Below are 26685 nucleotides of genomic sequence, written 5' to 3'. Positions count from 1 at the left end.
CCACCCCTGGGGATCGAACCCGGGGATCCAGCACCATATCTAAACGCGCTAACCATTACACCACGGAGGCAGACATTGTTATAGGTGATTATAATATTTTTTGATTTTGATCTATAACTGTTGGTGGTTTTTATGATTTAATCCAATGTAACTCATATTTTTAAAAAAAATAGGCAGGTTACAAAAAATAAAGCTTTGAGAACGTAAAACCTGTTCTATTTGAAAAACATATTGTCAAATGTTGTATTGAAGGCTGTCTCAAGTATAATTTTAAACCTACCAATATTATAACAATCTTTGAAAAGCAATAAATTCTAAAAACCAAAAACGTTTTTCAATAAACAGAAAGGATAATTAAAAGTGACGACAATCGAATTATGTTTTTAAATGCGAGTATAAAAATCAAAACCTTTGATTCGTAGCTCGAAACAAAGGAATCACAATAGATTTTTGTAACAATTTATGTTATTTTAATACCTACGCACATACCAAGTACTTTCTGCTTTAAATCACTGGGTAGGCACTCAAACAATTTTTGTAAGTGTGTTATTTTATTTTTATCATTCTATTTGGACCCAATTCCGGGGCTACTTAGCTTGCTATCTCTTGTTTTGCAAAGTATTTCCAATGTAAAAGAAAGAGACAAAACTTCTACTTCTGATAACAGGTTTTGATATGGCCAGTGCTATTTCAATGTTCATCGCTGCGAATGAATTTACTTTTAGTAATTTGTATGATTTTCTTCTGATTTTAAAGGTTGATTCGTTATATTGACCATAATAATCGGAGATTTTATTAAAAGTGTAGTGTATCATCATTGGCAAGACGCTATTGTTTTAATTTTGTTGAGCAATAAACTCAGATCAACATATTTTATCGATTACTTTGAGTGCACCCAGTTGTATTTCGGCGAAGACCCATAAAATTATTTTGACATTCATGATCTAAATTAGTGTTTGCCCCAGGTGATATTTCGAAAGCCCGCATTGAAAAATAAAACATGGTAAATATGTACTTTTCACGTATCCCTGAATCAAATATGTTTTACAAGGCGTTCAAATATAAAAACTTTGTAAAATTTTGAAGTTTACGGCCCATCTGGGCCATGTAAATATGATTGTTGCTGCCAGGCTGCTTGTCTATTTTAAAATTGGATTCGAGCGTGCAGTAATAATCATTTTTACCCGAAAATATCTCTTTATTACATTAGTAATTCATTAGTGACGATCATTCCTACTTTATTTTTCAGGGCAATGAGACATCAATTCCTATGGAGTTATGCTCCAATTGTACGTATTCACTGTTTTTATTAATCAAATTATATATTTTAAGATTTTACTCTATATTTTGTGATACTTTCATCCAGTTCCGTTTTATGACATTCAAGGTCTTAGACACCTTTCAGAAGAGCTAATGTAAAATAGGGCAGACCCTGCCTTCCTAACATAATAAATACTTACCTACCTGGTAATGACTTTATGAAATGTTCGTTTTTACCCTTTTTAGACTCTTTTTGACTTACTAATGCACAATGCTGCATCTGCTATAATAAGTATTGCACTTGATCTTCTTTTGGTGATTAATCAACTGCCCCTTCCCATGTTCCACTTCTCTACAACTGTTTGAATCCATTTTTTGATGTTGCCTAACCGGCCCTTGTTAATAATGATTTTTGAAATATAATATGTGTTTTTTCAAGTTATTTTTACTGAAAAACAAATGTGATTGGATTATTTGTTTTTCAGCAAGACTGAATTGCATTGATTTGAAAGCGGAGAACTGTAAGTGGCAGTGACTGCTATTAAAATATACATGAATGTTAGTTGTGTATGGCTTTTGTTTGGGAAAACATCATGATTTTATACTTCTTGTCTCCAATTCCTCTGATTACACCGCCCCACTAATTACAGTGATAAAATATTATAAAAATCAAATTAATATGAGTATAATTTTTCGGTCATTCAATTTTAAAATACCGTAATCAAAATATAATCATCGAGTCGTTATTTTTGTGGTTTTTGTAACATAATATCTTTAAAATATCAGTTTTACAAAATCTAAATGGAAGCATTTTCTTCTTGATTTTTTACCAATCCGTAACTTTCTGTGAAACATGCGAAAAATATTTGTTTTTATCAATATCTCAACAGAGACGAAGGAGTCCTTGAGATAGGAATACGAAAGTCTTAACATTCCCTTGTAGGGTTGAATTCAGTATTATGTACAAAGATTTGAACGCATTTTAAATGTCGATTTTAGCTCGACATTATTTTGCACAGTTAAAAAAATTAAAAACAAAAAGAAATTAAATACTCTACAATGTTTTAATTTGGAACTAATATTAGGCACCTTTTTGTTTCTTTTGTAAATCAATTAAGCAATTGGTAAGATGTAAAAAATAATAATTAAGGAATGGGTTTATTTTGTTCATGGAATTATAACCCAAAGTTATCATCATTGTAATTTTTTTATTGAAATTAATTTAAAAAAAAAAATATTGAAAAAATTTGTTCAAACCACACAAGTATTAGTAATTGATGACTGGTACGGGAACGATTACTACACATTATACCCTACACAAAGTTAAACATATGTAAATCGTATTATTAAAGGGTCATAGTGTAAACAGTATGTTTGAATTCCGTATATTAGCCTCTCTGCTCTATCGGTGTATAAAATCATGGTGCGTTCTGACATGGCCTTAGATTGCATATTGATGCATCTTACATTAGATGTCACCTAACCCACCTCCCGTGTGTCAATGTACATAATATATATCAATGTTTAGTAGTACCACACACTATGTGAATAATTAGGAGATCGTGTACATAAGTGTCCCATATTATGTAGTGTTTCCGTGCTCGTAGTAGTGTTAGCTGGACTGCTTATGAGGACATTAAGCCCTACATAACCATAGACAAATCCTTGCACTTATACATGATGTCAATATATTATATTACCCTAGGAATATGCTTGAATATTATTTGAATTGCAAATAATATGGGTGTGCTTAGACTTAATGCTCCGGCTAGCGAAAAATATGTGTTAATATATTGTAATTTAGTTATTATCTTCGTTGAGGATCAGAAGCCCCTGAAATCTTTAATTTTATACATTGGTGTTTGAGGTCTATTAATATATTGTATCCTCCATTTGACGAACTTAAGATTAGAGGTACTTACTTTACTTTACTTTGAGTGTGGCGCTGGCTTCTTCTTCACCCATGTGGGTTGTCTTATGGTATTATAGTCTTGGCTCCAGTGTTGCTAGCCAGTCCACTGCTTTCGGAGTCGCCTCATTGATATCCCCAAGGTCACCAACAAAACCTTTGAGCCGGCATTCCTGCACCATGTGTCTTATGGTCTGCTCATCTCCACATTAAATGGGGATTGAAGGTCATAGCCCATCAAACGGCGCGGCATCCTCACTGCTCAGGAATTACATCTTTCTGGCACGTTGATTTTCGATTCTTCTTCTTCTTATCAGCATCTAATGGTGCATAGGCCACTGCATCAGATTGACGCAATGTCAACTTGATCTTTGATTATAGAAAGGTAATGTGATCAATCCTGCGCTGAAGGGTGATATTGAATAAGGACTAGAGCAACAAAATCTCTTATATTTGATGTCAAATCAAGGAATTTCGGGAATCGAACCCGGGACATAAGCGTTCTGTATGCTGTTCATTAGCTTGTTGCAAGGCGAAAAGGGTGATATGGGTGCGTTGTTATACAAAAGTATGTAAAAAGACATATGTTTTTATACGGAAATAGGAAATGAAGCCATTAATCACACAATACTAAAGTTTATTTTGATTAAAAAAAAAACAAAAAATCTTTTTGCTTGAAAATAATATAAATGTAGATATATTTTGTATTAAAATGGTACATTACCTACGAAAACCACAATTTGTGGTGCAAAGTGCCGCAAGCGATGCTCGTCCTAAAGCATTAAGTGGTTAATGGACTGGTGATTTAATGGATTTCAGATTTAATGTATTTTGAGTTTAACGAACAAGGTTTCCCGTCCGTGGAAATGAAAACTCTTAATTGAGTATTTAATAAAAATAGATTTTTAAGAAAAAAATAAATTCTTTTTTTTTTAACAAAAATAGGTTGATTGTTTTGTTTAATTGAAGCGCATTGTTTCACTGATGAATTGCCAACATAGCTTTTTTTGCAAAATGAGGATTTTCTTGATATATCGCAGGATTTGTTAAAAATGTTAAATCTTAAATACATACTTTTTTTTGGAGAAATCATTTTCAATATTTGATATTCAGATAGTGGATGTTGTTTTGGTATAAAAATAGGGATCGAAACCACAAGAAAAGATAAAAATATAAAATATTTTGAAAGACTATTCAAATTAAAAATAAAAGACAAACACTTATGTATAAAATTTGGTTTTGAGGTTTTATCGTCGCCATTATAACGAAAGGTATTATATAATTAGAAATGTCAACATATTTTTTTTGTATATTTAATATAAATAAATAATCGACTTAAATTTATATTATACCATGGTAAATTAACAGTATGGATCCAAGATGCAAAGAAATTAAAAAAGAAGTATGAACATAATATATTTTTGTTGAAGAAATCTTTCATATTTAATTATACCATAATGTGTATAGTAAGAAAGTTTACATGTTTACGGTTTCTTTAATTTATGTTCTTGTCGTAAAATTTTCCAGTTTTAAATGTTTTTATATGACCGAGTTTGTAAATTTATTTTATTAATAATTTGTAAACATAATTGAATTTAAAACTTCATAAATTCATGTTCTTGGGGCTGTGGTTCCAAAAAAGGGAAAAAGATGTGTTCAAGTTATTATAATATTTTCGTCGCTCCTAGACTTTTGGGTGATAAATCATATTACATATTTGTTTGAAAATGAAGATCTAAACTAGAAAAAGAGGCATTCTTTTTTGCTTACTTAATAGAGAATACTTAAACAAGTTTTTGTTGTCTATATCAAAGTACATAATGATGCATAAACAGCTAAAATTTTCCATTGTATTTTTTTTATTTTTACAATTTTCTATATAATTTTTTCCTTTAAAAACAAAATGGTCTTTGGCTTGTTCAATGTAAAAAAGAATAGTAACGGAACGCAACTTTTTGTATTTTTTGTAAGCCACTGTATGCCTGAAGGTTGGAGTACCTCTTAGGATCCATTCACAGTCCGAATTTAGAAACGATCTATGTGACATTTGGGTCTAGGCCTTCTATTGATATTGTCCCATGTGTATAAACATATGACATGTAATGTACAACTGAATAACTCCTAACTGCATACATTAACTGTCTCTTGTCACCTGATCCAATACTCGGTTCACAATCCAATTGGCAAAGTCAACAACATTATCTCATTAAAATATGACATATAAATTTTGCATAAAAATTGAAGCAATGCTAATTTTTTTTGGAATACATACATGTTTTTTTACATTGTTGTATACAGTTAAAAGAATTTCTTTGTATTGCATTTTAGTAAGAAAAATATATACATATGAAATTAGATTATGAATAGAATAAGTGTTTTAATTATTTTTTAAAATAATTTTCTGCTGTATTAATTGATTAATAATAATAGAGTTAAAATTACCATAAGACAACAGTTGTACTATTTTATAGCCTTACCAATAATCTAGTCAGCTAAATCACTGATTAAATTATAAAGAAGTATTGGGAAATCAATTTATTTATATAAAATTTACATATTCAAATTAGAATTATACTGTAAATTTGGTAATTAAATAATAATCATATTCTATTCTTGTTTTATATGTAAGGTCTAGCAGTGTTTAAAATTTATTTTAGTCTCGAAGAAGTTTATAAATAGGCATTGTTTCGTATAACAAATGTATATCAGCCGGCTAGAAAAAACATGTCGTCTTTTAATTAATTGTATCTTTGTTATTTTTCTCTCGTTGGGAAATCTGCTCTGCGGATAATTTATTTCAATCTGTTTATCGAGAAACGCATATTCCCGGATAGTAAAATTTGCGCTAGAACATCCCGGTTGTTACATTTCTAAATTTACGGTTACCGACTCATCCGGCAAAAATGTACAAGAACACAAATGTAGCGGGTGTAACATTATCACAGAGCACGTTTGCAAGTCGCTTGGACCGGTTTCTTAGAAGCCTCTAGATGGTTTTGTGGTTCCTAGCGATGTACCATTCTACATATCTCACCAAAATGTCACTGTGTGTCCATCCAGATCAGATTCATAAAACTGCTTTATAATGCACGGTTGTCACAATTAAACACATAAGCAAGCGTACAAATTTATTTTGACTGGGTGAATCGAGATTGTATTCTGTTAATTTTGTATCGCTCGGCATTATCGAATGTTTACTTAGACCATAAATGTTCTTTACTATTTGGATTTACAAACGAAACGTCATTTTCTTTAGATTTTGCGAAAAGATATCTTGATTCACCCCGTCAGGTAGATTTTCATTACAGAAGGGTTGTCGATAAAACTTGCATGTAATAATCATTCTCATAGAAATGTACTTCTATCGACCTGACGACGGCTATAGGAAACATATTAGAGATTGCGCACTCTTATATCGACGATGAAAGGTAACGTTTCAATGATCTTTGTTTAAATAATTCTGTTTTCGCAAAGTGCCATTAGTTCCTTATCTTTTGTAATACGTACAATGATTTTTTAGACCGAGTGTTACAATATTGTGGAAGTAGTCATGTGTGTGAGTTCTTATTGCCTAAATGAGTTATTATCAGTAAGAATTACTTAGTAATAGTTTGGTGCATTATAATCATTTAGTGGCATCTTTAGTTTTATAGATGCATTTATAAATTAGTGTATTTTATTCAGGCACAACGAGCAACACTGAAGGCCATTTTACGTGGCCCGATTAAATCAGTATTTCGTAAATGAGTTACCTTTCTAAGTAATATAATTCGTAATCCCTCCCCCCTAGATGAATTATTTGTATGATGCTTATTACTCATTTTTATTTTGAGAAAAGATTTTCTAATTGACTTAATATGTATGTATATTTTTTTATTTATAAGTTTGCAGAATAATATTGTTAGATGAACCAATTTAGCGCCATACTGATCATAGAATATTCAAACACGATACGTCGTGAATTCATAGTTATTATGTAGATGTATCAATCGCAGTCGATTCTGTTTAAGAGGGACACACCAGAGGATGACCAAATTAAACAAAGCGAGTGAGATATTCATACCTCGCCCGCTAACTGTAGAAAACCATTGATATAGCGCTTTTTCCATGCCTGGATCTTTTGCTGGGTTAAATCTCGCATTGATGGATTCACATGTTTTTTGGGATTGCTCAAAAAACACATCTTATCTGCAAGGCAGCGTAACGGAAACTGAATGCGATATACAATACATGGGAGTTATGCTGTTAGGCTATGCACCTTTGCACCAAACATTTTGCGTTGTTAGATGATTGGAATTTTGTTCCAATTTACATTTTTTTTTTATACATATTCACGCTTAAATTCACTTATATTAAAATATTAAAAAGAAATAAATAATTGTTCCAGAGTGAGCAGTTATATTTTTTCTGATACAGTGATTTGAAATCATTTCTTCCATTTATAATTTGTTGAACATTGTTTCAACTAACCAAAGTAATAACCATTATTATTACTTCCTTGGTTTTGTTACCCGGCAATTAAACGGTGTCCTTATTAGGGGGAATCGACTGTCATGAAAAATAATTATTTTTCTTTAATTTTGTTTTGATAATAACATTTTAAAATGTTGTGAAAATTGGATTTCACAATTTATTTTAAGAATTTAAAATAATTGTGAAAATTCAGTATTGATCCGTTTTACTGCTAGAATCGGATTAGTCATATTGATAAATGACTTTGAATCTGAGGTCTTGGGTTTGATTCCCCACTCTACCAAAACTTAATTCCTATTTTCTAGCCCAGTGTGCCATTTTAAAAAATAGCGCACAACCTTAATATCTGCGTTTTACAATGATAAATATAATGATTCCAGATAAGACATTAATTAAATCATCAGACTAGAAAATTGTTCTTCATATTAGTATGTTGATACATTCGCAAACCATTAAATAATTTTATAAAAATTTACAATTTATATGCAGAAACTGTGTACATTAGTGCACTCGTGGTGAAATTTTTCATTTCAGCTTCTCTGTAATGCAACACCAAATTTAAATCAACATTTGGATTATTCCGCAAATATGTTTGCAGAATTTGCCGAGTAAATACGGTACCTACTTGAATTTTTCACTAAAATGTTTGCCGAATAATACATCAAAGAAAACTAAAATAATAATATCGTCTATGCTAACAGACGTACAGTTCAAACATCCTTTATAAATTCATACCTCGTTGCCCATGAATATTTATGACAATTCTTAAATAAACATTGTTGTTGCTAAATATTGAGATCTGAAAAATATGTTGCTACTTTCTGCAACATTATAATTTACTACAAAATTATGTTATCTTCTTCTTCTTCAAACGCTTTCTGCATCCCAATGGTGCATAGGGCACTGCATCATATAAACGCAGTGTTGTCTTGATCGTTGATCACATGAATTAAAGGTGATCAGGCCTCCGCTTCAGGTACCAATCAAGGGTTTTATTGAATAATATTGAAACGATTTTATATTTAACAAAATTTATTACCACATTTTTTTGTAGTTTATTTTTTAATATAATGAAAATATTTATTATCCATAGCAAAAAGTCGTAAGCATAGAAAATCGCCTGATGAATAATATTTTAAATACAGTTTTATCAGCATGTCACGCTTCTGAATGGAATTTTTCCATTTAAGATTAGAAGTTTAAATTTTTTTACTGCCGTCCTTGGCGGAACTTCACTTTGTAAAAGAATAAAACAACGACTAAATTGCTTTTTATATTTTTACATTATTTGTTTTGACTACGTCAGACTAGGAGGCTAGATCAAAAAAAATATTATATGCAAAAAATAGGAGTTGAGAACCTTGATTTTATAATTTTTTTGTCTAAATGAAATTGAATAATATAAGCAGGGTAGTGTAATAAAAATTACATAAAAAATATGGTAATACAATTGTATTATGGAAATTAATTTTTATGGCTGAATTTAAACAATGTAAGAATAAATTCAGAACCGCTGTTTGACAGCTTCGTCTATATTCATTTTATCACGAAAATAGATGACACTCACTAGAAGATTGGAAAAATGTTTATGCGTCGGTGGGAAGAACATATTGAATCTCCAATACGTCTGTGATATGATATTACTAGTAACAAAATAATTACTATGAAGAACTACTAAACAGCATTAAGAGAATCACCATTGAATGTGGTTTAAAGATGAATAAACCAAAAAATAAATTATTGCAATTTATTACTACAGCGATGTTTCACAAAATAACTGAGATTGCTGACTATTAAGTATTCCAATCATACGTTTTTCCTGGATCATTAGTCACTAATGACGGAGGCCCAGAAGTTGAGATCGAATGGTGTATTGAAAGCAAGAAAACATGGACCATAAAGTAGAGGAAACAGCAGAGAATACGACATTGGAGATATGTGCATTATCTGGCACTGGAGAAGGATTCTGCGTATATCATGGACTAAACACCCCACAAATGCCTCTGCTCTGGAGGGACTCCACATTCACTGATCCCATGATTGACTCCGCAAGACTATTGTCTGTCGTAGTGTGGTGAGAGAATGAAATGTTTTATTTGTCCCGGGCAAAGTTGCAAGCGCCCCATGATAGACCATATGAAAAACCATCAAGTTATGATCTCTCAGCGTAACAAATGGCATGAAATAATCCGACATCTCAAGTAATGTTTGGACGCCATCACTCTAACAAGAGCGAATGATTAAAAAAATATGATATTCATAGTAGAAGTAGGTTATCATATTGGCAGGTGTGAGGTAAAGAAAAAGAAGGTTCAGGAGAGATCTCTGCCAGTTTTTAGAAAGTAATAGAATTTATTGAAACATTATTTACTAACAAGCTAACATTTCAATAATAAAGTTATTCCTTTAAATATATATATATTTTTAAATAATATAATAATGTTATTCAATTACTGGCAGTGAAAATTGTTTAAAAAAATCCCCAATTTGCTTTTCCTGAACATTTAACATTTATTTATTTATGATTTTATGCATCTGCTGATATCATGGACAATATACACAAATTTAATTACAACAGATAATACCTATTTATCTTATAAATAAATGCTATTGCAACTGCTAATCTATTTTTAAGTATGTAATGCATACGGAAATCAGTAATTGAATATACTGCTTCAAAAAGGCAGCAATTTTTTTATATCACTTGTTAATTTATTATTATCTAGATCTCTTCAATAATAATGTTGTAACAGATTTGAGATTGTTTCCTGAGATTAATTATTATTTATATTTTTCTGATTAATTATAAATATGTGTGTAGACTGAAAACATATGCCTTGATAATTCTCTTGAATTTATTGTACGTATTTCAATCAGAAGTGAAGACTTTTTTTGTTCATTTGACGTGCATATTACAATACTTTTATGAATTTAAATATTACACACATAATAAAAATAAAGATTTTGTTAAAGCTAGAAGCATCTTAGTATATAATTTATTTTTAGATGAAAAATTTAGGAGCTATTTTTTTATCTTTCTTCCAACCCTTATCCGCACCCAATGATGCATAGGGCACTGCATCGTATAGAAGCAGTGTTATCTTGATTGTTAAATACACAAAATAAAGGCGATCAGCCTTCCGCTTCAGGTACCAGTCCAGGGTCATATTAAATAAATATTTGACTGATAAATCACAAATATTTATTTTGATCCTCTTGGGAATCGAACTCGAGACCTCCAGCATGGTAGCCTAGTGCGCTAGCCACTACACTATGGAGGCGGACTTTTTTTATCTTTACGAATGATTGATATGTAATTATTTATCTGGTTGCCTATTTTTACTTCGTAAAATTATTTTTCAATTATTAAATCGTTATGTAAACAATGGTCTGTCTTTTCAGAAATGTTTTTTTGTTGATTGGTTTATCTCACAGTGATAAGTTGAAACAGGAATTGTAATAAACGTCTCTTCTTTATTTTTAATTACCCAGAATCATGCAACAGCTTGATTTATCTCGTTATGTAGCTGCAGAATTGTCGTAATTAATGCCGCAACAACAATGTTTTGCGTAATAAAGTATGTTCAATCTTTTAATAATTGTACATACTTCAGAATAAACGCAAGGAAAATTATTTAACTTGCGTTTTAATTGATGCAATCTTAAGATTAGTTTAAAACTAGATTTTCTAGTGTATATTTTTGTATCATCTCCATTCGAGCATAAATCACTAACTTTTCTAATAAATTATGCAGTGACTCATATCTTATCTCTAATCTACTGCTACTGACCCTATCCGCATCCAATGGTGCATAGGGCACTGTATCAAATTGATGCGATGTTGATTTGATCATTAATTATAAGAAGGCAAGGTGATCAGTCCTGCACTTCAGTCACCAGTCCAGATAAATATTGAATAAATATTACAGTGAAAAATGATTTTTTTTTATATTTATTTCCCCCCCTGGGAATCGAACCCCGGATATCCAGCATAGCCAAATGTGATAACCACTAAACTATGCAGCAGAATACTTAAATTTTAACTTAATTTTTTGGATGATGGATGATAGTAAGATAATATTTTTATGGACAAAAAAGTCACCATAGTACTTGTTAGTTGGTAACATAACATCCACTTTAATCAAAAATAATTGTAGTGACTAAATACTTAAAATTTAAATCGTGGATTTATGTCCAATAGAACATAATTAAATCTTGAGCGATACTGTAATAGAATTTGAGAAATATATTCACGTTTTTTACCATTTATATGGGCTTATTCAAAATTACACGGATTCACTCGGACACTTCACACAGTTTGCCCACAATATGATTAAAATTACATTAATAATTTGACTCAAGTATATATTTGAAATGCTTGATTGTGGCTCATAGTTTATTTTATTTTTTTAAGGCATAATTTAATACCATCATTTTGGTTAGCTCAGGCTAGGTTAGGTAGGTTCCATAAGATCTCAATATTTGAAAAAAAATAATTCAATAAATATTTATATTTAGGTTTGCATAATGATTTTTTAGATTATGGTTTTTGAAAGAGAAGAATACAGATCTGAATGTGAAATATTGGTAAACGGAGAGATTTTGGAACAGGTAGATGATTTCGTGTATTTGGGTAGTATGTTTTCTAGGGATGGAAAAATTGATAAAGACATAGAAAGGAGAGTGAATGCTGGGAACAAAGTGAATGGTGCACTGAAATCAGTTATAGCAAATAAAAACCTATCAGCGGAAGCTAAACTGGCAGTGCACAACGGAGTCCTGGTTCCAACTCTAATGTATGGAAGTGAAACATGGAGTTGGCAAAAGAAGGATGAAAGTAGACTGAATGCAGTCGAAATGCGATCTCTCAGAAGAATGTGCGACAAAACGATGTATGATAGAAGTACGAATAGTGAAATAAGGAAGGAATGCAAAGCTGAGATAAGCATTATCGATAAAATTAAGAAAGGTGTGTTGAGATGGTTTGGACATGTAGAACGAATGAGTGAGGAAAGAACGGTAAAACAAATTTATGAGGCGAATGTTAGCGGGAAAAGAAGCGGAGGAAGACCGAGAAAAACATGGCACGATCAGGTATGCCAAATACTTGAAAGTGGTCAGGTTAGGAGTCGTAACAATCGGCGGGTATGTATGAGGAGATGCATGAACGTGGAAGAGGCGAAGAATGTTTGCAGGGACAGAGTGGTGTGGCGCTCTATTCTCTCTGCCTACCCCTGCGGTGAAGCGGCGTGATGGTTAGTTAGTTTGTTAGTTAGTTACAATGATTTTTTTTTAAATATTAGATTTATACAAAGTTATTTATTAGTTTATTCTCTTAAGATCAATTTTAAAAGTGTATAAAAAAAGACCTCATAATCAAATATTGCTAATAAATAATAATTAATAATTAATAAATCATACCCAATCTTACATTTTGCATTATCATGTTCCAGTACCTTAAAATCTTGAATGACATGATAGTTATGTCAATTTCAGAGACTAGTTATCCAGATAGTAATTTTTTTTTACTTATACCCAAAAATATCTTTCAAAATAAGTATGTATACCTAACTCAAAATTATACAAAACAGTTTTAAGGAGCTTTGAATTTTATTTTATTTTTTTAAACCCTTATCCGCACCCAATGGTGCATAGGGCACTGCGTCATATAAACGCAGTGTTATCTTGATCGTTTACACATGAAGGAAAGGTGATCAGCCTTCCGCTTCAGGTACCAGTCCAGGGTAATATTGAATAAATATTATAGTGAAAAAATCACTTATATTTATTTTACCCCCCTTGGGAATCGAACCCGAGACCTCCAGAATGGTAGCCGAGCGTGCTGACCATTACACTACGGCTTTGAAATTAACCAACTTTATTGGTTTATCTTAGACAAATTCGGAATAAAGGATAATTTTTAAGTAATGTTTATCTTAGACAAATTCGGAATAAAGGATAATTTTTAAGTAATGTTTATCTATAGTCCCCTTCAATTGTAAATTCATTTGGCAAAGTATAAGTGATACTGTGCATGATACAAGTGTATTGGTACATTAACACATTGACTGTCTGGTGTCAGTCGCCGGTGACACAAGGCAGTTAAATTGCGTCTCGTACACTTATCTAACATAAAGTCAATATGAGGTACAAAGTGTCAGCCTCCGGGGGCCGACTGGACGCAATTGAAATGCCTCGTGTCTGTCACCGGTGGCTGACACTGGCAGTCTATGTGTTAAGTGTAGCGACCATTAGCAGTAGCTAATATTGCCCTATCGACTGTTATTTGGCAGCTCACTAATACATTGATACTCCGCATAATACAAGTGTGTTGATGCAATCAATTTAATGCTAATTTTGCCTGGTCGACTGTTATTTGGTAGCACACTAAAACATTGATACTGCGCATAGTACAAGTGTATTGATGCGTTCAGTGTAGTGACCATTGGCAGTAGCTAATATAGCCTGATCGACTGTTATTTGGTAGCACACTAATACACTGATACTGCGCATAATACAAGAGTATTTGTGCATTCAGTGTAGCGACCATTGGCAGTAGCTAATATTGTTATTTAGTAGAGCACTAATACATTGGTACCGCTCATAATATAAGTGTATTAGTGCGTTCAGTGTGGCGATCATTAGAAGCAGCTAATATTGCCCAATCTACTGTTTGTAGAGCACTTATACACTGATGCATAGTTTCACTTGTACTGTTGAGTTCCTTGTTTAGTTAGAATGTAGGCTGGCTACCTTTGATCGCCGACAGCCGGAGATAGGGTCAGGTCGCTAACTTGCTTTGTGGATGTTGCGCAGTCGATGCGGATGAGATCCGGCGTCTGGGCAAGAGGTTCAGGAAGCTGGACCTGGACAACTCGGGCGCCCTGTCCATCGACGAGTTCATGTCGCTGCCGGAACTGCAGCAGAATCCGCTGGTGCAGCGCGTCATCGACATCTTCGACGCGGACGGCAACGGGGAGGTGGACTTCAAGGAGTTCATCCAGGGGGTCTCGCAGTTCAGCGTCAAGGGGGACAAGCTCTCCAAGCTGAGGTTCGCCTTCCGAATCTACGACATGGACAACGACGGCTACATCTCCAACGGCGAACTGTTTCAGGTGACCCTTACTTTCATCATGTCGCTCACTCCTTTCAACAACGTCATATCGTAGTCGTACAGGAGAAAGTGACCAACTAACAAAACGTAAAATGTTCAGGAGGGCCATTTAAGTCACTTTTGCTTGGCAAGAAAACAAACATCAATGCATTAAGTCATTTTTAACAAGTCAATATATTATACTTCCAAGTTTCAAATCCTTTGGGATTTTTTTCAGGACAATATTAAGCTATTAAGATATCAAATATTCACTGATCACGTTTTTGTAAAAAATGCACTTGGTCACTTTCTCTAATTCTTTTCTTTAATTATGATATATCAAAAATCATCAATTTTCAGTTGTGGATGTTTTTGGAATGCCCAGAAAATGTACTATATCCCAGCAAAAGCGGCATATTTTTAACTTAATATTTACCCGCTACAGGGCGGAAATTGTTGTTTTTGCATTTTGAAGAAAAGGTATTGTTCAATTATTTTTAAAAATATTTTTCAAATGGAGAAAAAACATTCAGGTTTTACCTTAAAAGTTCGTTGCACAGTAAAAAGTTCAATAAATGGCTTGATATTTATTTTTAATGCATTGTATTATATTTTTAAACTTTAAAAACGTTCTCCTGAAAAATCAAGTTTTTTGATATATGACGCTGTTGAAAGGAGTGAGCGATATCGCATTATTTAATCATATATATTATCCGCGCAATTACGTACAGTTAAAGCTCCATGATTCAATCAGGGATAAATTCCCAATAATATTAGATTCCTGTCATAAATGTCTACACTCTTCCAATATAGTTTTTGATTCAAATGCCTATTTCTTAAAGGGTACGTTAAACACGGTTAATCAAATAAAAAAATGTTTTAAAAAAAATTGTTATTCTACTTGGTTTTTTGGTTTGATCATTTAAAGCTAAATGCGCCAATCAGCACATAAAAATTTAGTGGCGTAATTCTAACTTTTAATATATATGACATTTTATCATCTAATTGACGAAAAAGTGACAAATTCAATAGTGCTATCACCACATTTCGAATGTTTCAATCTTTGTGGTAGCTTGGTAAGAGCCCAAAGTTCCGCCATAGAGAAGTGCTGAAACTATGTAGCGCCGTACAATTCTCACAGACAGGCGCCGTGGCGTAGTTGGGTAGACGCTCAACTGCGAAACTGGCATCGCGGGTTCGATTCTCGCCAGAAAGATTTATTTTCAATTGGTCTGGGTGTTTGCGATGTATTTTTCATATTTAACTTCCCTTTCCTTACTATCCTACCTGCAGACAAGCCTCTAAAAGTTATTTTGAGACTTTGCGGGTTATTCATTAAAAAAAATAATACACAGATTGAAATCCCGACTTTCATCTCTTGCGAATGGACTTACTTGTCACCGATGACTTGATAACAAAGTTATACTGTAGCTTACAACTGTTTGTTTCTTATCAAGTCATCATTTTATATAAATTCCTTTAACAAATAAAAAAAAAGTAACTAACTAACCATCACGCTGCTTCCCCGTTGAGATAGGCAGGGAGAATAGAACGCTACACCAATCTGTCCTTGCACACAATCTTCACCTCTTTCACATTCATACATCTTATCATACATACATGCCGACTCCGACCTGACCACTTTCAAGTATTAGAAATACTCGATCATGCCAAGTTTTCCTCGGGCTTCTTCTGCTTTATTCTATCACTAGCTTGAATGCTATAAGCAATAATAACTGATCTTATACGCTCACATTCTTCACCTAGAAAATTAGAATGATTTAAACATTTCTATATTAAAATTATACAATATAACCATAGTAAATTTTTCCCATAATTGGTCTTGCAAAGTTACACATCGTAGTCGTACAGGAGAAAGTGACCAACTGACAAAACGTAAAATGTTCAGGAGGGCCATTTAAGTCACTTTTGCTTGGCAAGAAAATAAACATCAATGCAGTTAGTCATTTTTAACAAGTCGATATATTATACTTCCAAGTTTAAAATCCTTTGGGATGGTTTCAGGGCAATATTAAGCTAGTAAGATATCAAATAGTCAATGATTACGTTTTTGTAAACAAATGCACTTGGTCACTTTCTCCTGTATGACTACGATATATTTATTTATTTATTGAACGGCTAATGCCTTTAACATAATACATATATATAGTATCTAATATAAAAATACACTAATAGAGAAACAAATGTCTTAAACATAAAATAATAATAAAATAACAAATAGTAAGCACTGGTAAATACACGTCTCCTTCACACACTATCAGCGAGCAGCGAGAGAGAGTGAAACACAACGTTTAAATTTATCCATTATATTATGTGGGGTTATTGGTCCGCTGCAGTTTGACTGTGAAGATATTATGTTCCTTTGTTTAATTATATCCTTTGTTGTCCGTGCATAATGTGTGACATAAAAACAGACAATTACTTAGCATGTAAAATAACCTTTATGCTAACACAAAAAGATGTTTGGTATTATTATATCAGACGCTTTAAATAGTAATAACAATAGCCGTAATAACTTGCCTTTGTGTTGGACATTGCTATTTTTCTACAACAGTACATTTCGTCGGCTCAAACCAAGCTGTCACGCTCTTAATTTAACCACTTTATGCTTGAGATTTTTTCAAAGAAATTTTCCGAAACTAATCAATTTAAGGAAAATGCATTTCATTAAGACATAGATTTTTTTATCTATTGTTAAAAAAAAAGATTTTTAAATGAATGAAATTCAATATATGCGGCGCCTACTTTCAAAATCCGCCAGATCCAATTTTATAAGATTTTAAAATATATACTCTATCGGAATGCCAATTGTGGGTTTTATTGTTTAAAATATTTATATTTTGAAAATCCTGCTAAAAATACTTAAAAACAGCATTGTATTTCAAATTCCGCTATATTCATGGAACTTTCCTTCTGACCCATATCGGCCAATCAGAGAGCGGGGATAGGTCAAAATTATAGATGACGTCATTATCGGTTTGTGTCGCGTATTTTTTTTTTAAATACTAAAAAAAAAAAAAAACGGAAAATTCTCTATTTCATAATATTTTAAGTAAAGATAGACAAATCTTTGAAGCATAAATGATTTAATGGATCTGGCAGATTTTTAAAGTAGGCGACGCATATGTACATATATATTTATAAATAAGTCTATTTTTATTTTCCAATTTTGATTCTGCAAATCTCTTCTAATCTTATCCTCCTTCGTTTTCTTCCCCACGTAGCCACCTTAAACTACTTTACTTTTACACAACAAGAAAAAAGTTATATCTATTACAGATTTTAGAAACATATTTTTTTAAGAGTTTATAGAGTTTTTCATTTTATTTTTATTTAAATAATTACAACAAATCAATGTTTTATTTATTGTTTCGGCATTTACTTTGCAGTAAGACATGTTGAAATTATTAGAGAAAACACTTGTTTTTTTACCACTTGAGTTTATTTTATGACGACTAGTTTCGGAAGCTAAGCTTCCATCTTCAGTTTACATTTAGACCTGAATCAAATCAATGCGTTAATTTTTTTATTTAAACACTTATATTTGTACATATTGAGAAAAATAGTAGTATTCTGCCCTCTAAAACAATCCGCATGTAATATATTACCCCATTTTATATATTGATACATATATGAGTTTTATTCTGATATTTCTCAGTGGTACTTCATTTTATATAATAAACCAACAATTAAATAGCTTTTACCACTTCTATAAAAAAATTGGCAAAAATTGTTTTATTATGTTGTATGGAATATATTGATAAATATAAAATACTGGGTTACCATTCAGTACATGATAAGTTTTACCTTTAAACTGATTGTGTAGGTTTTAAAATATTGCAATTTAGCATTAGCAAGTAACTACCCGTGGTAGCTATCAGCGTCTCATTACGTTATTTGGTTTAAAGCTGCGTGAAATGTGGTTAGGTTAATCAAAAAACCATTTGAGATAAGGATCTTTACAATACCCGTAATGTGTGCCGAGCAAACAATCATTTCACGTTTCCGTTTAAGTACCAGAAGAGAGAGCAAATATGTTTATAGCGATAACTGCGTCGTTACGGATTCCATTGGGAATGCGCGGTTTGTAATATTGCGTGGCCTGATGGTGTCGTTGTGTTTTGCAGGTACTCAAGATGATGGTGGGTAATAACCTGAAGGACACGCAGCTGCAGCAGATCGTGGACAAGACGATCCTGTTTGCGGATAAGGACGAAGACGGGAAGATATCCTTCGACGAGTTCTGTTCGGTGGTCGGGAACACAGATATCCACAAGAAAATGGTGGTGGATGTTTAATTCTACCAGTCTTGGTCAATTGTTTTTTTGTATATTTTTTAAACGATATCTCTAACTAATAAGTATATATAAAGTTGTTATCTAGTCATTGGCACTGTGGGGTAAATAGCGGTAAAAGATGCCATCTCTTTATGTTTTATGTTTAAGAATCGTTACAATACTCTTTACTTAAATATTTAGTGTGATCCCTGTGTTAGGTTTATTTAGTTGTATTGCGCGGGCCCGACCGTACGCTGTTTATCCCGCACGGCCAATAGACTCGTTGGATCTTCGGCTTCACTTTCCCCGTCGGTCACCGAGTGCCGCGACGCCCACATTCGATCCATTGTGCCATGATTGCGATAAATCCAGCAAACTTCTAAATCAAATTTTTAATAACTTTTAATTGAATAGTACCTACTATATAATATTCTAAGATATTTAGATTACGAGAATCTGCACATTACAAATAATTGCAAATAAAGCGATACTTTTCTACTTTAGCGAGTATTCGTACGACACTCTCGACCTTATCCCCATATACGGGTCCGCTGCAGTAGTCTCCGGGGCTTCCCTTGTACATAATGCCGGCAGTCCTCGCGGCCATCCCACGGCCTTACCGGAACCCCCACAGCCCGTGTACATACTGCCTGTCGCCCTCCGCCCCCGTCCTACGACCAATAACTCGAATGCCTTCTTAACTCTCTATAAGTCTATGTTAGCTCCCACTCGGAGGAGATTCATTCTCGTCCGTGTTCGCATATTGTCCGGCATTTCGGCCTCTCGAAGAACGGAGATGTTCATCCGCCGAACGAGGTCACTCTTAGCTTTACCCGTTTCTGCCGTTCTGTACGTTGTTATATTGTGAATATTATAATATAAACTATACCGGAACGAGTTGAAATGGCTTTCACTTTACTATTATTTGTAATGCGGCAGAAATGATCCCTTCCTCTACACTTAGCTTAACTTCTCGATACCGGCGGAATCAGCTTGCATACTCCTCAGTTTACATCGCATTCCCGCGCCACACGGTTGCGGGATGAGCTAGTGCATTATTGTAATATAATTACGTTATTGCTGGTTCAATAACATCAATTTATTCCATCAATAAAATCATACTAGCTTACTTATCCGAATCTCTTGAGCTGCACGATATCGTAAAATATAGTTAATTCTTTAAAAGGCATTGAAAATTATCATCACGATTCACATTCACTGTTTTTACACCTTTTGCGCAATTAAAAAAAATGTAACATAATAAAAGTCAAAAGGAATGTTACAATATTTTAAGCATAGCATATTTCTACTCACATCTGTCGTCATATTGACAATTTTACGCAAATTATTCCTGAAATACAGATACCTGAAATTCTCGTAACAGATCACATGTAGCATTTTTGAAAGTATACCACCATTCCCGCACGTAAAATATAATATATCTTTACATATCAGATTATATTTAAATGAAAAGTCGAATGTACACGCATCAATAGAGGTTCCAAAGAGTTATGCAAGTGACTTCCTCCGGTACTAACGCAAAGATCTGTTGCATGATATGTGATGTATATGAAGTTTCTTGTTTTTATGGTTTGAATTAATTAATATTTCAATGAAGAAGAAAACTTGTAAATTTTAGTGAATTGTGTACGTCCTTTTTCTAAAGATTGTTGTAATATCCAGTTTTACAAGTGTTCCTTGATTGGATAATCATTATGTAGAATGACGGGTGTTCAGGCTCGCTATTGCTCTTTTCTTTACTTCTCCCTTATCGCGTTGTATGTCCTCCTACTCCTACTAAATCTCTCGTGTCCGCTTCGAGGCCTCCCTCGAAATGAACCTAATGATAAATAATGTACTTAAAGACAGTAGGTAAACTTAATGATTATATCACAATTTTTAAAGAATCGCTTAGCATCTTTAGTTTGAAAGGATATAGTGTTCGCTTCAAATATAAAATATTAAAACTTATTGATATAATTATAAGATAAGTAAGTTGTGGCTATTCAATGATATATTTTTGGATGCTATGCACAAAAGTCTTTATGGGTACATTTAGCACCCCGTAATTCTGTTCAAATTATTGTAGATAAAATGAATTGTCTATTTGCCTTCGGCGACTGTGAAACCCCATGTTGTAGCGCTACCACTCGACCACGACTCGCGCGGAGTCGGTGGTTCCTCTACCTTACCTCACCTCCTATGTACAATGTATCGTAATACAACATCTCACTTAGTTACCCATATTTTGCGATTAGCCAAACAATTTGCCATGACTTATGCTTTAAATACCACACCACCTTTTTACCTTAGTTTGTAAATTAATTACCATCTACGTATGTAATACCGACACGGCTTTTTGCAAATACGTTGTGTAAATGGCATTTTATTTCCCTAATTTATTGCGCTTACTTACTTAAGTAGAATCTAAGAGGACTTGAAATTATCTCGCAGAAGTCGGAGTCATATTTTGTCAACAAGTTGTCATTACTAATTGTTTTAGTGGATATAGCACGGTGACGATATTGCGCGTCGTGTTGTTGAGTTGCTTTCTCAAAATATCCTTGATATTTATACTGTATTAACAGTCTAGTTTTGTTGTGTACTAACAAATTATGAGGATATTTGATTGTGAATGTCTTAACACTTTGTTTTTCTCCTACTTATTGCCATTCAACCAGACCTTTTCTCCGGGAATGTGATTCCCCATTACTTACTATACAATAACATGCCATGTAAATCAGTAGATTTAAACATTATACTTGTCCATACATATTACGAGAGATAGAAACCCGAGTTGATTTGTTATTATTTTAATAGAGTTTATTTGAGTAATCGATACGTACTATAATTTTCAGGCTCCAGTACAAACATGGGGTCACTTATTGCAATATTTCCAGATACATTTGTGCGTTTTAATATTCTCACATTATAGCGTTAAGTACTAAATAGATGATCCCGTTTCTTTCTGAATAAATGGATTGGTATTTGGATGAAGGTAAATATCGGATAGAAGGAAGGTGGGAAAGAGACATCGGTAGGGATTTGTTTATTATAGATAGGAATATAGTCAGAACACTGCAAAATATGATAAAGTACAAGTATCCCAGATACACTGTTGAATGAAGTAAGCTGTCTGCACTTGATGCTAATAGTATTGTATTGATGTGCTTAGGTTTCTACGGAACGCTTTGGGGTGTATTCTGCGTTTGGTTTTGTGTATATTTGGTGTGTTGAGTTTTACTTTCCGAGATAGAGCGATAATGAAGTAAAGTACAAGTGGTATGTAGATAGAAACTAGCGACCCGCAGTTCCGAGTGCTGGCGGTGAGCGCAGCGCTGCCCACCCGACCACTAGGAGTAGCTCCCGCAATGGCAGGCTGTACAGAGTTGTTATATTGTTACCTAGAAGCATATTTATGTACACTTTAAGAAAGACTGTCACCATTTGTTAATGTAATCACGTCTCGTGTAACTCGGCTTGTACCATTTCCTCATCTCGAGATACTGTTTATGTGCTTATGTTTCGGGAATGTATGCGTAATTGCAAATGGCGCGTGAAGCCAGCTTTTCCGTTACCACGTTTCGGGCGAGAATGCATTATTAAAAATATGGAAAATTTATTATCTTGTTCAATTGGCCCTTGGTAATTTTTCTAAGCGAAGACTATGAAGATTTATTAATGGTCAATTCATTATGATATGACACAGCTACCCTGTGACTGACACATCTCGCTTCCGTTCTATACTTTGCAATTCCTATTTATTATCACCGTAGTACAGTTAGTACTTTATATGAAATACATGTGTCAGCTTGTATTGTGTCAGAATCATCCTGCTTATTTGTCGAGGATGCATTTTTCTGGAATGTTTTAGCTAGTAATAATTGTCTTTCAGGAAAGTGCATCAGCGCATTTAGTGAATTTCCCTCGTATATATATTCAAAGATGATTTTAATGAGAAAATATTCTTTATTTCATTAAATTTTACCTTCTACTGTACAATTTTCCATTTTTGCATGTAAAAATCTTAATAAATGACTACATAATTATAATATACACAGTTCTTTATATTTCTTACCCCCTTTTACCTCCAAAAACCAACAACGTTCATTCAATTGGTAACTATCAAGAGATTTGGTCACACATAATATTATCTACTTTTAGATTTTTCTTGAACAGCTTATCATCTTTTCACATACATCCAAACTACAATGCATACCTGAATTATTACCTCATCTTTCATAATAATTGCATTAGAGAAGACATGAGATTTGATCTGACATTTTAGCTACATTACACTGGGAAGTTTTACACAAAAGTTTTTGTTTGACAAATCTTGTCGACTTGTCGGGTTGTTGTCCCGTGGTTATTGCCCCGGACTCTTGAGTCAGAGTATCTTGGTTCGAGCCCACTCTACCACATTTTGATACCTATTTCTTATAATGAGACGCTTAGGCTCACAGAAATATGTTGTATGAAATTGAAGTATTTTTGTAAATAATAAAAACACAAATATGTATTTCTCTTTTTTAAAAAAGAAATAAAGAAAAAGAATCCAATGAAGCCGAGTGCATTTAATGCAAAATAATGTATAAATAATCGCTTCATATATACGTCTAAGCGTTGTTTTAATTCTTTTCACTTTTCAGCAGCTAAACTCTAAATTTGTGTCTGGATTGATACGCAATGAAAAGAAGCCACCATTTTTTATTTATTTTATTAAACAATACATAGTATCAACTAATAAATCTACGATAACATAAAATAAGGTAATTATATAAATCTACTGCTGATGGCTAGCACTTTGGTGTAGTCTGCCCCTTTCGCAAAAGTCTTTTCTTTGAGGATGGTTCTTAACAGGGACGGTATAGGAACATGGATGCGTGTGCCTATTGGAGTTCCGTTATCATCAATGAGGACCACATTGTTGCTGTCGAACTTGGGAACGCTCGGATGCTGTATCTGCTTCAAGCCGACGAGGATACCTTTCTTCTTCTGTCCTTTGATGGCAACCAAGACTTTATCACCGAGGTAACCCACCCCTAGTAAAAAAAAACATTACGTTGGAAGCTATAGAAAGTTATATGAGACAAGAGAAAGTAAAAAAGAGAAAATAGGCATATCTGTATAGCTGATGCCCATACAAGAACCTGCTTCAAACCCTTATCCCTGCATCCCAATGGTGCATAGGGCACTGCATTAAATAAATGTGTTATCGTGATTGTTAACACATGAAGGAAAGGTGATCAGCCCTCCGCTTCAGGTACCAGTCCAGGGTAATATTGAATAAATATTCGAGTGAAAACTGACTTGTATTTATTTGACTCCCCCTGGGAATCAAACCCAGGACCCTCCAGAACGGTAGCCGAGCGTGCTGACCATTAGACTTTTCATTAATTTTCTTGCATGGTGGCCATCTTTGTCTTATTCAATGGTGGTAGAATAGTAAAGGAGAATAGTGGCAATGGCTAGGGGATTACGGTAACTATAACGTTTTTTTTAAACCGCCATCTGCACTCGATGTTACATAGGGGACTGCATCATATAAACGCAGTGTTATTTTGATCATTAACACATGAAGAAAAGGTGATCAGCCTTTCGCTTCGGACAATGTTGTGATTCCAGGGTAATATTGAACAAATATTATAGTGAAAAAATCACTTATACTTGTAATATAGTATTAGAATTGATATATATATTTTTACTCACTTGTTTTGTTGTATACATGAATGCATTTGGGCGGTTTGCCTTCAGCCATAGCTCTTTTGCCGATTTCTGAATTGTCTACTACCCTTAACCTGGATAGCAATCGAATTTCGTTGCAAATAGTCGTAGTATGAAAATATGAAGTCGAACATTTTAAGGGTGCTGATAGTCTTGCAAAAACAGATGTAAAAGCCATTTCTGTAAGTAAACAACAAACATTTTTTTTTTATTTACGCATACAAGCTACTCGAAAAACTTCGATTGTGATATGGATACAAAAAATACCAATTATAACCTCAACATTGTATTTTTTTTAAGTAACGAAAACACAAAAAAATAATGTGGCGTGAATTCATTAGAAATTTATATATAGGCTACCTGATGATTCTATACAATTATAAACAACTTAAAAGCCGCTAGTATATGTTCTTTTACAAGTTTTTTTGGTTATGTGCACAAAATTTGTATGACAGTCGAACCACAGACTAACTAATTTATATAAAGACCGCCAACTACCTCGATTTTTTATGGCTGGAAGTGATATTCGCCAGCGGCCGGAAGTGACGTAAACGGCTAGAAGTACTAAGCTCCCGGCTGGGCGTGACTTCGCCGCGGCTGAATATCAAATCCACCCGCCGAAATATTTATCATTCATTTTTCAGGTTAAATGGTATTTATATTGAAATTTGTTGTATTACATATTTTAAAAATTATAATATTAATATTACAAAGAAGATATTTCACTATCTAAATTTATTTATTTCAGTGTAAACAAAAATAGAAAGGTCACGGCTAAAACGCGACATTTATAAAAAGAGTTCAGGCGATTAATAATGGTTAATCAACTCAGCCTTACAATGGTAAATGGTAATGGTAACTTTTTTGAAATTATTATCTCAAACTATGTATAAATATAAGGCTTTTCAACAAAAACAAAAACGATAGAATTTTCAAATTACTATATTATATTTTAAATTCTAGAAAATACAATATTTTAAAAGGGCGGAAGGAGTGCCCACCACTTTCTGAAGTTATGTTTCTTAACGGGGGTGCCAGCACCCCTTTGTGGGCGTTTTGGAAGTCTGGCTAGGCGTTTTTAAATTTTTTGCATTTGGGGGGTGCTGCAGAAGTTCAAGGGAGCGTCGTGTCAAGTAAGAAAAACTACACTTTCATACGCAAAATTTAACTTTAACTTTGACATAATACTCAATATTATCAAGTTCTTCATATACGGATTTCTATTTTTCTATCGATAATTGTCTATAACCATAGTTTGGCTATATTTATTTGAAATATTTGAACAACTTGTTTATATCTCGTATTTTTCGTTCCCGTTTTGGTGTTTTTGTTAGTGTATTAGTGTGTCTCGTCATTTCTGGTCGTTTTTTGAACAATCTGACGTTTACGAGTCGACCCCCCCTGAGTCGAACCCAGAGTTACCAGTTGTAAAAATGATTAAATAAATGATGAACAGCTTCAATGTTTTAAAAAAATATAATGTGTTGAGATGGTTTGGACATGTGGAACGAATGAGCGACGAAAGAACGGAGGTAAACGTAGTTGGAAAAAGGAGCAGAGGAAGACCGAGGAAGGCATGGCTTGATTAAGTATGTTCAATACTTAAAAGCAATTGGGCCAGGAGTCGAAATAATCGGCAGATATGGATTAGAAGGTGCATGAATTTGAAAGAGGCGAAGAATGTTTGCAAAGACAGTGATATGACATTCTTATCATTCTACCTATCCTTGCAGGGAAGCAGTGTGGTAGTTAGGTAGTTTTTAGTTATTTATAAAGTTTGTAATCCATTTTAAAATCATTTATACAATACCATAATTGACTAAAAATGATTTTAAATTAGATTTTAATGTACAACATTTTTAGTGTGTCCAAATACTTGTTTACGAAATCTAGATTATCTCCAATTACAGGATTTATTTCGTTTATTT

General features: G+C 33.2%; 2 protein-coding genes across 3 annotated transcripts; one reads left to right on the top strand and one right to left on the bottom strand.

Annotated features, from left to right (window-relative positions):
* The first annotated feature begins 626 nt into the window (after window positions 1–626).
* On the top strand, window positions 627–23089 carry LOC148306403 (calcineurin subunit B type 2). 2 transcript variants are annotated; one of them, XM_088265036.1, is made up of 5 exons: window positions 667–1003; window positions 1250–1289; window positions 1746–1781; window positions 14459–14757; window positions 18884–19199. In XM_088265036.1, exons 1-5 carry the CDS (start codon window positions 1001–1003, stop codon window positions 19052–19054), a joined length of 549 nt encoding a protein of 182 aa, XP_088121162.1. In that variant the 5' UTR covers window positions 667–1000; the 3' UTR covers window positions 19055–19199. The 2 variants fall into 2 exon arrangements, with proteins under 2 accessions (XP_088121163.1, XP_088121162.1); XM_088265037.1 differs by lacking the exon at window positions 1746–1781 and having other exon boundaries at window positions 627–1003; window positions 18884–23089.
* A 645-nt stretch (window positions 23090–23734) lies between these two features.
* On the bottom strand, window positions 23735–25234 carry mRpL14 (mitochondrial ribosomal protein L14). Its single transcript, XM_088265039.1, has 3 exons — window positions 25118–25234; window positions 24743–24937; window positions 23735–24075 (listed from the first exon to the last, which is right to left on the bottom strand). The coding sequence occupies exons 2-3, from the start codon at window positions 24933–24935 to the stop codon at window positions 23807–23809; spliced, it is 462 nt and encodes a 153-aa protein (XP_088121165.1). The 5' UTR covers window positions 24936–24937; window positions 25118–25234; the 3' UTR covers window positions 23735–23806.
* Window positions 25235–26685: the final 1451 nt, after the last annotated feature.

This window comes from Brachycentrus maculatus, unplaced genomic scaffold (assembly GCF_059751285.1).
Source record: "Brachycentrus maculatus isolate JH-2025_06_01 unplaced genomic scaffold, ASM5975128v1 h1tg000242l, whole genome shotgun sequence".
NCBI classification, from domain to species: domain Eukaryota; kingdom Metazoa; phylum Arthropoda; class Insecta; order Trichoptera; family Brachycentridae; genus Brachycentrus; species Brachycentrus maculatus.
This window is presented reverse-complemented; position numbering and strand designations above follow the sequence as displayed.

Bases quoted from the DNA above. Each gene is read 5' to 3' on its own strand.
- mRpL14 (XM_088265039.1), bottom strand. From the start codon at position 24,935: ATGGCTTTTACATCTGTTTTTGCAAGACTATCAGCACCCTTAAAATGT. The intron at 24,076-24,742 runs GTGAGTAAAAAT...TTTTTTTACTAG, and splicing joins TCATGTATACAACAAAACAA to GGGTGGGTTACCTCGGTGAT.
- LOC148306403 (XM_088265036.1), top strand. The intron at 1,782-14,458 runs GTAAGTGGCAGT...GATGTTGCGCAG, and splicing joins TGATTTGAAAGCGGAGAACT to TCGATGCGGATGAGATCCGG. The intron at 14,758-18,883 runs GTGACCCTTACT...TGTGTTTTGCAG, and splicing joins CCAACGGCGAACTGTTTCAG to GTACTCAAGATGATGGTGGG.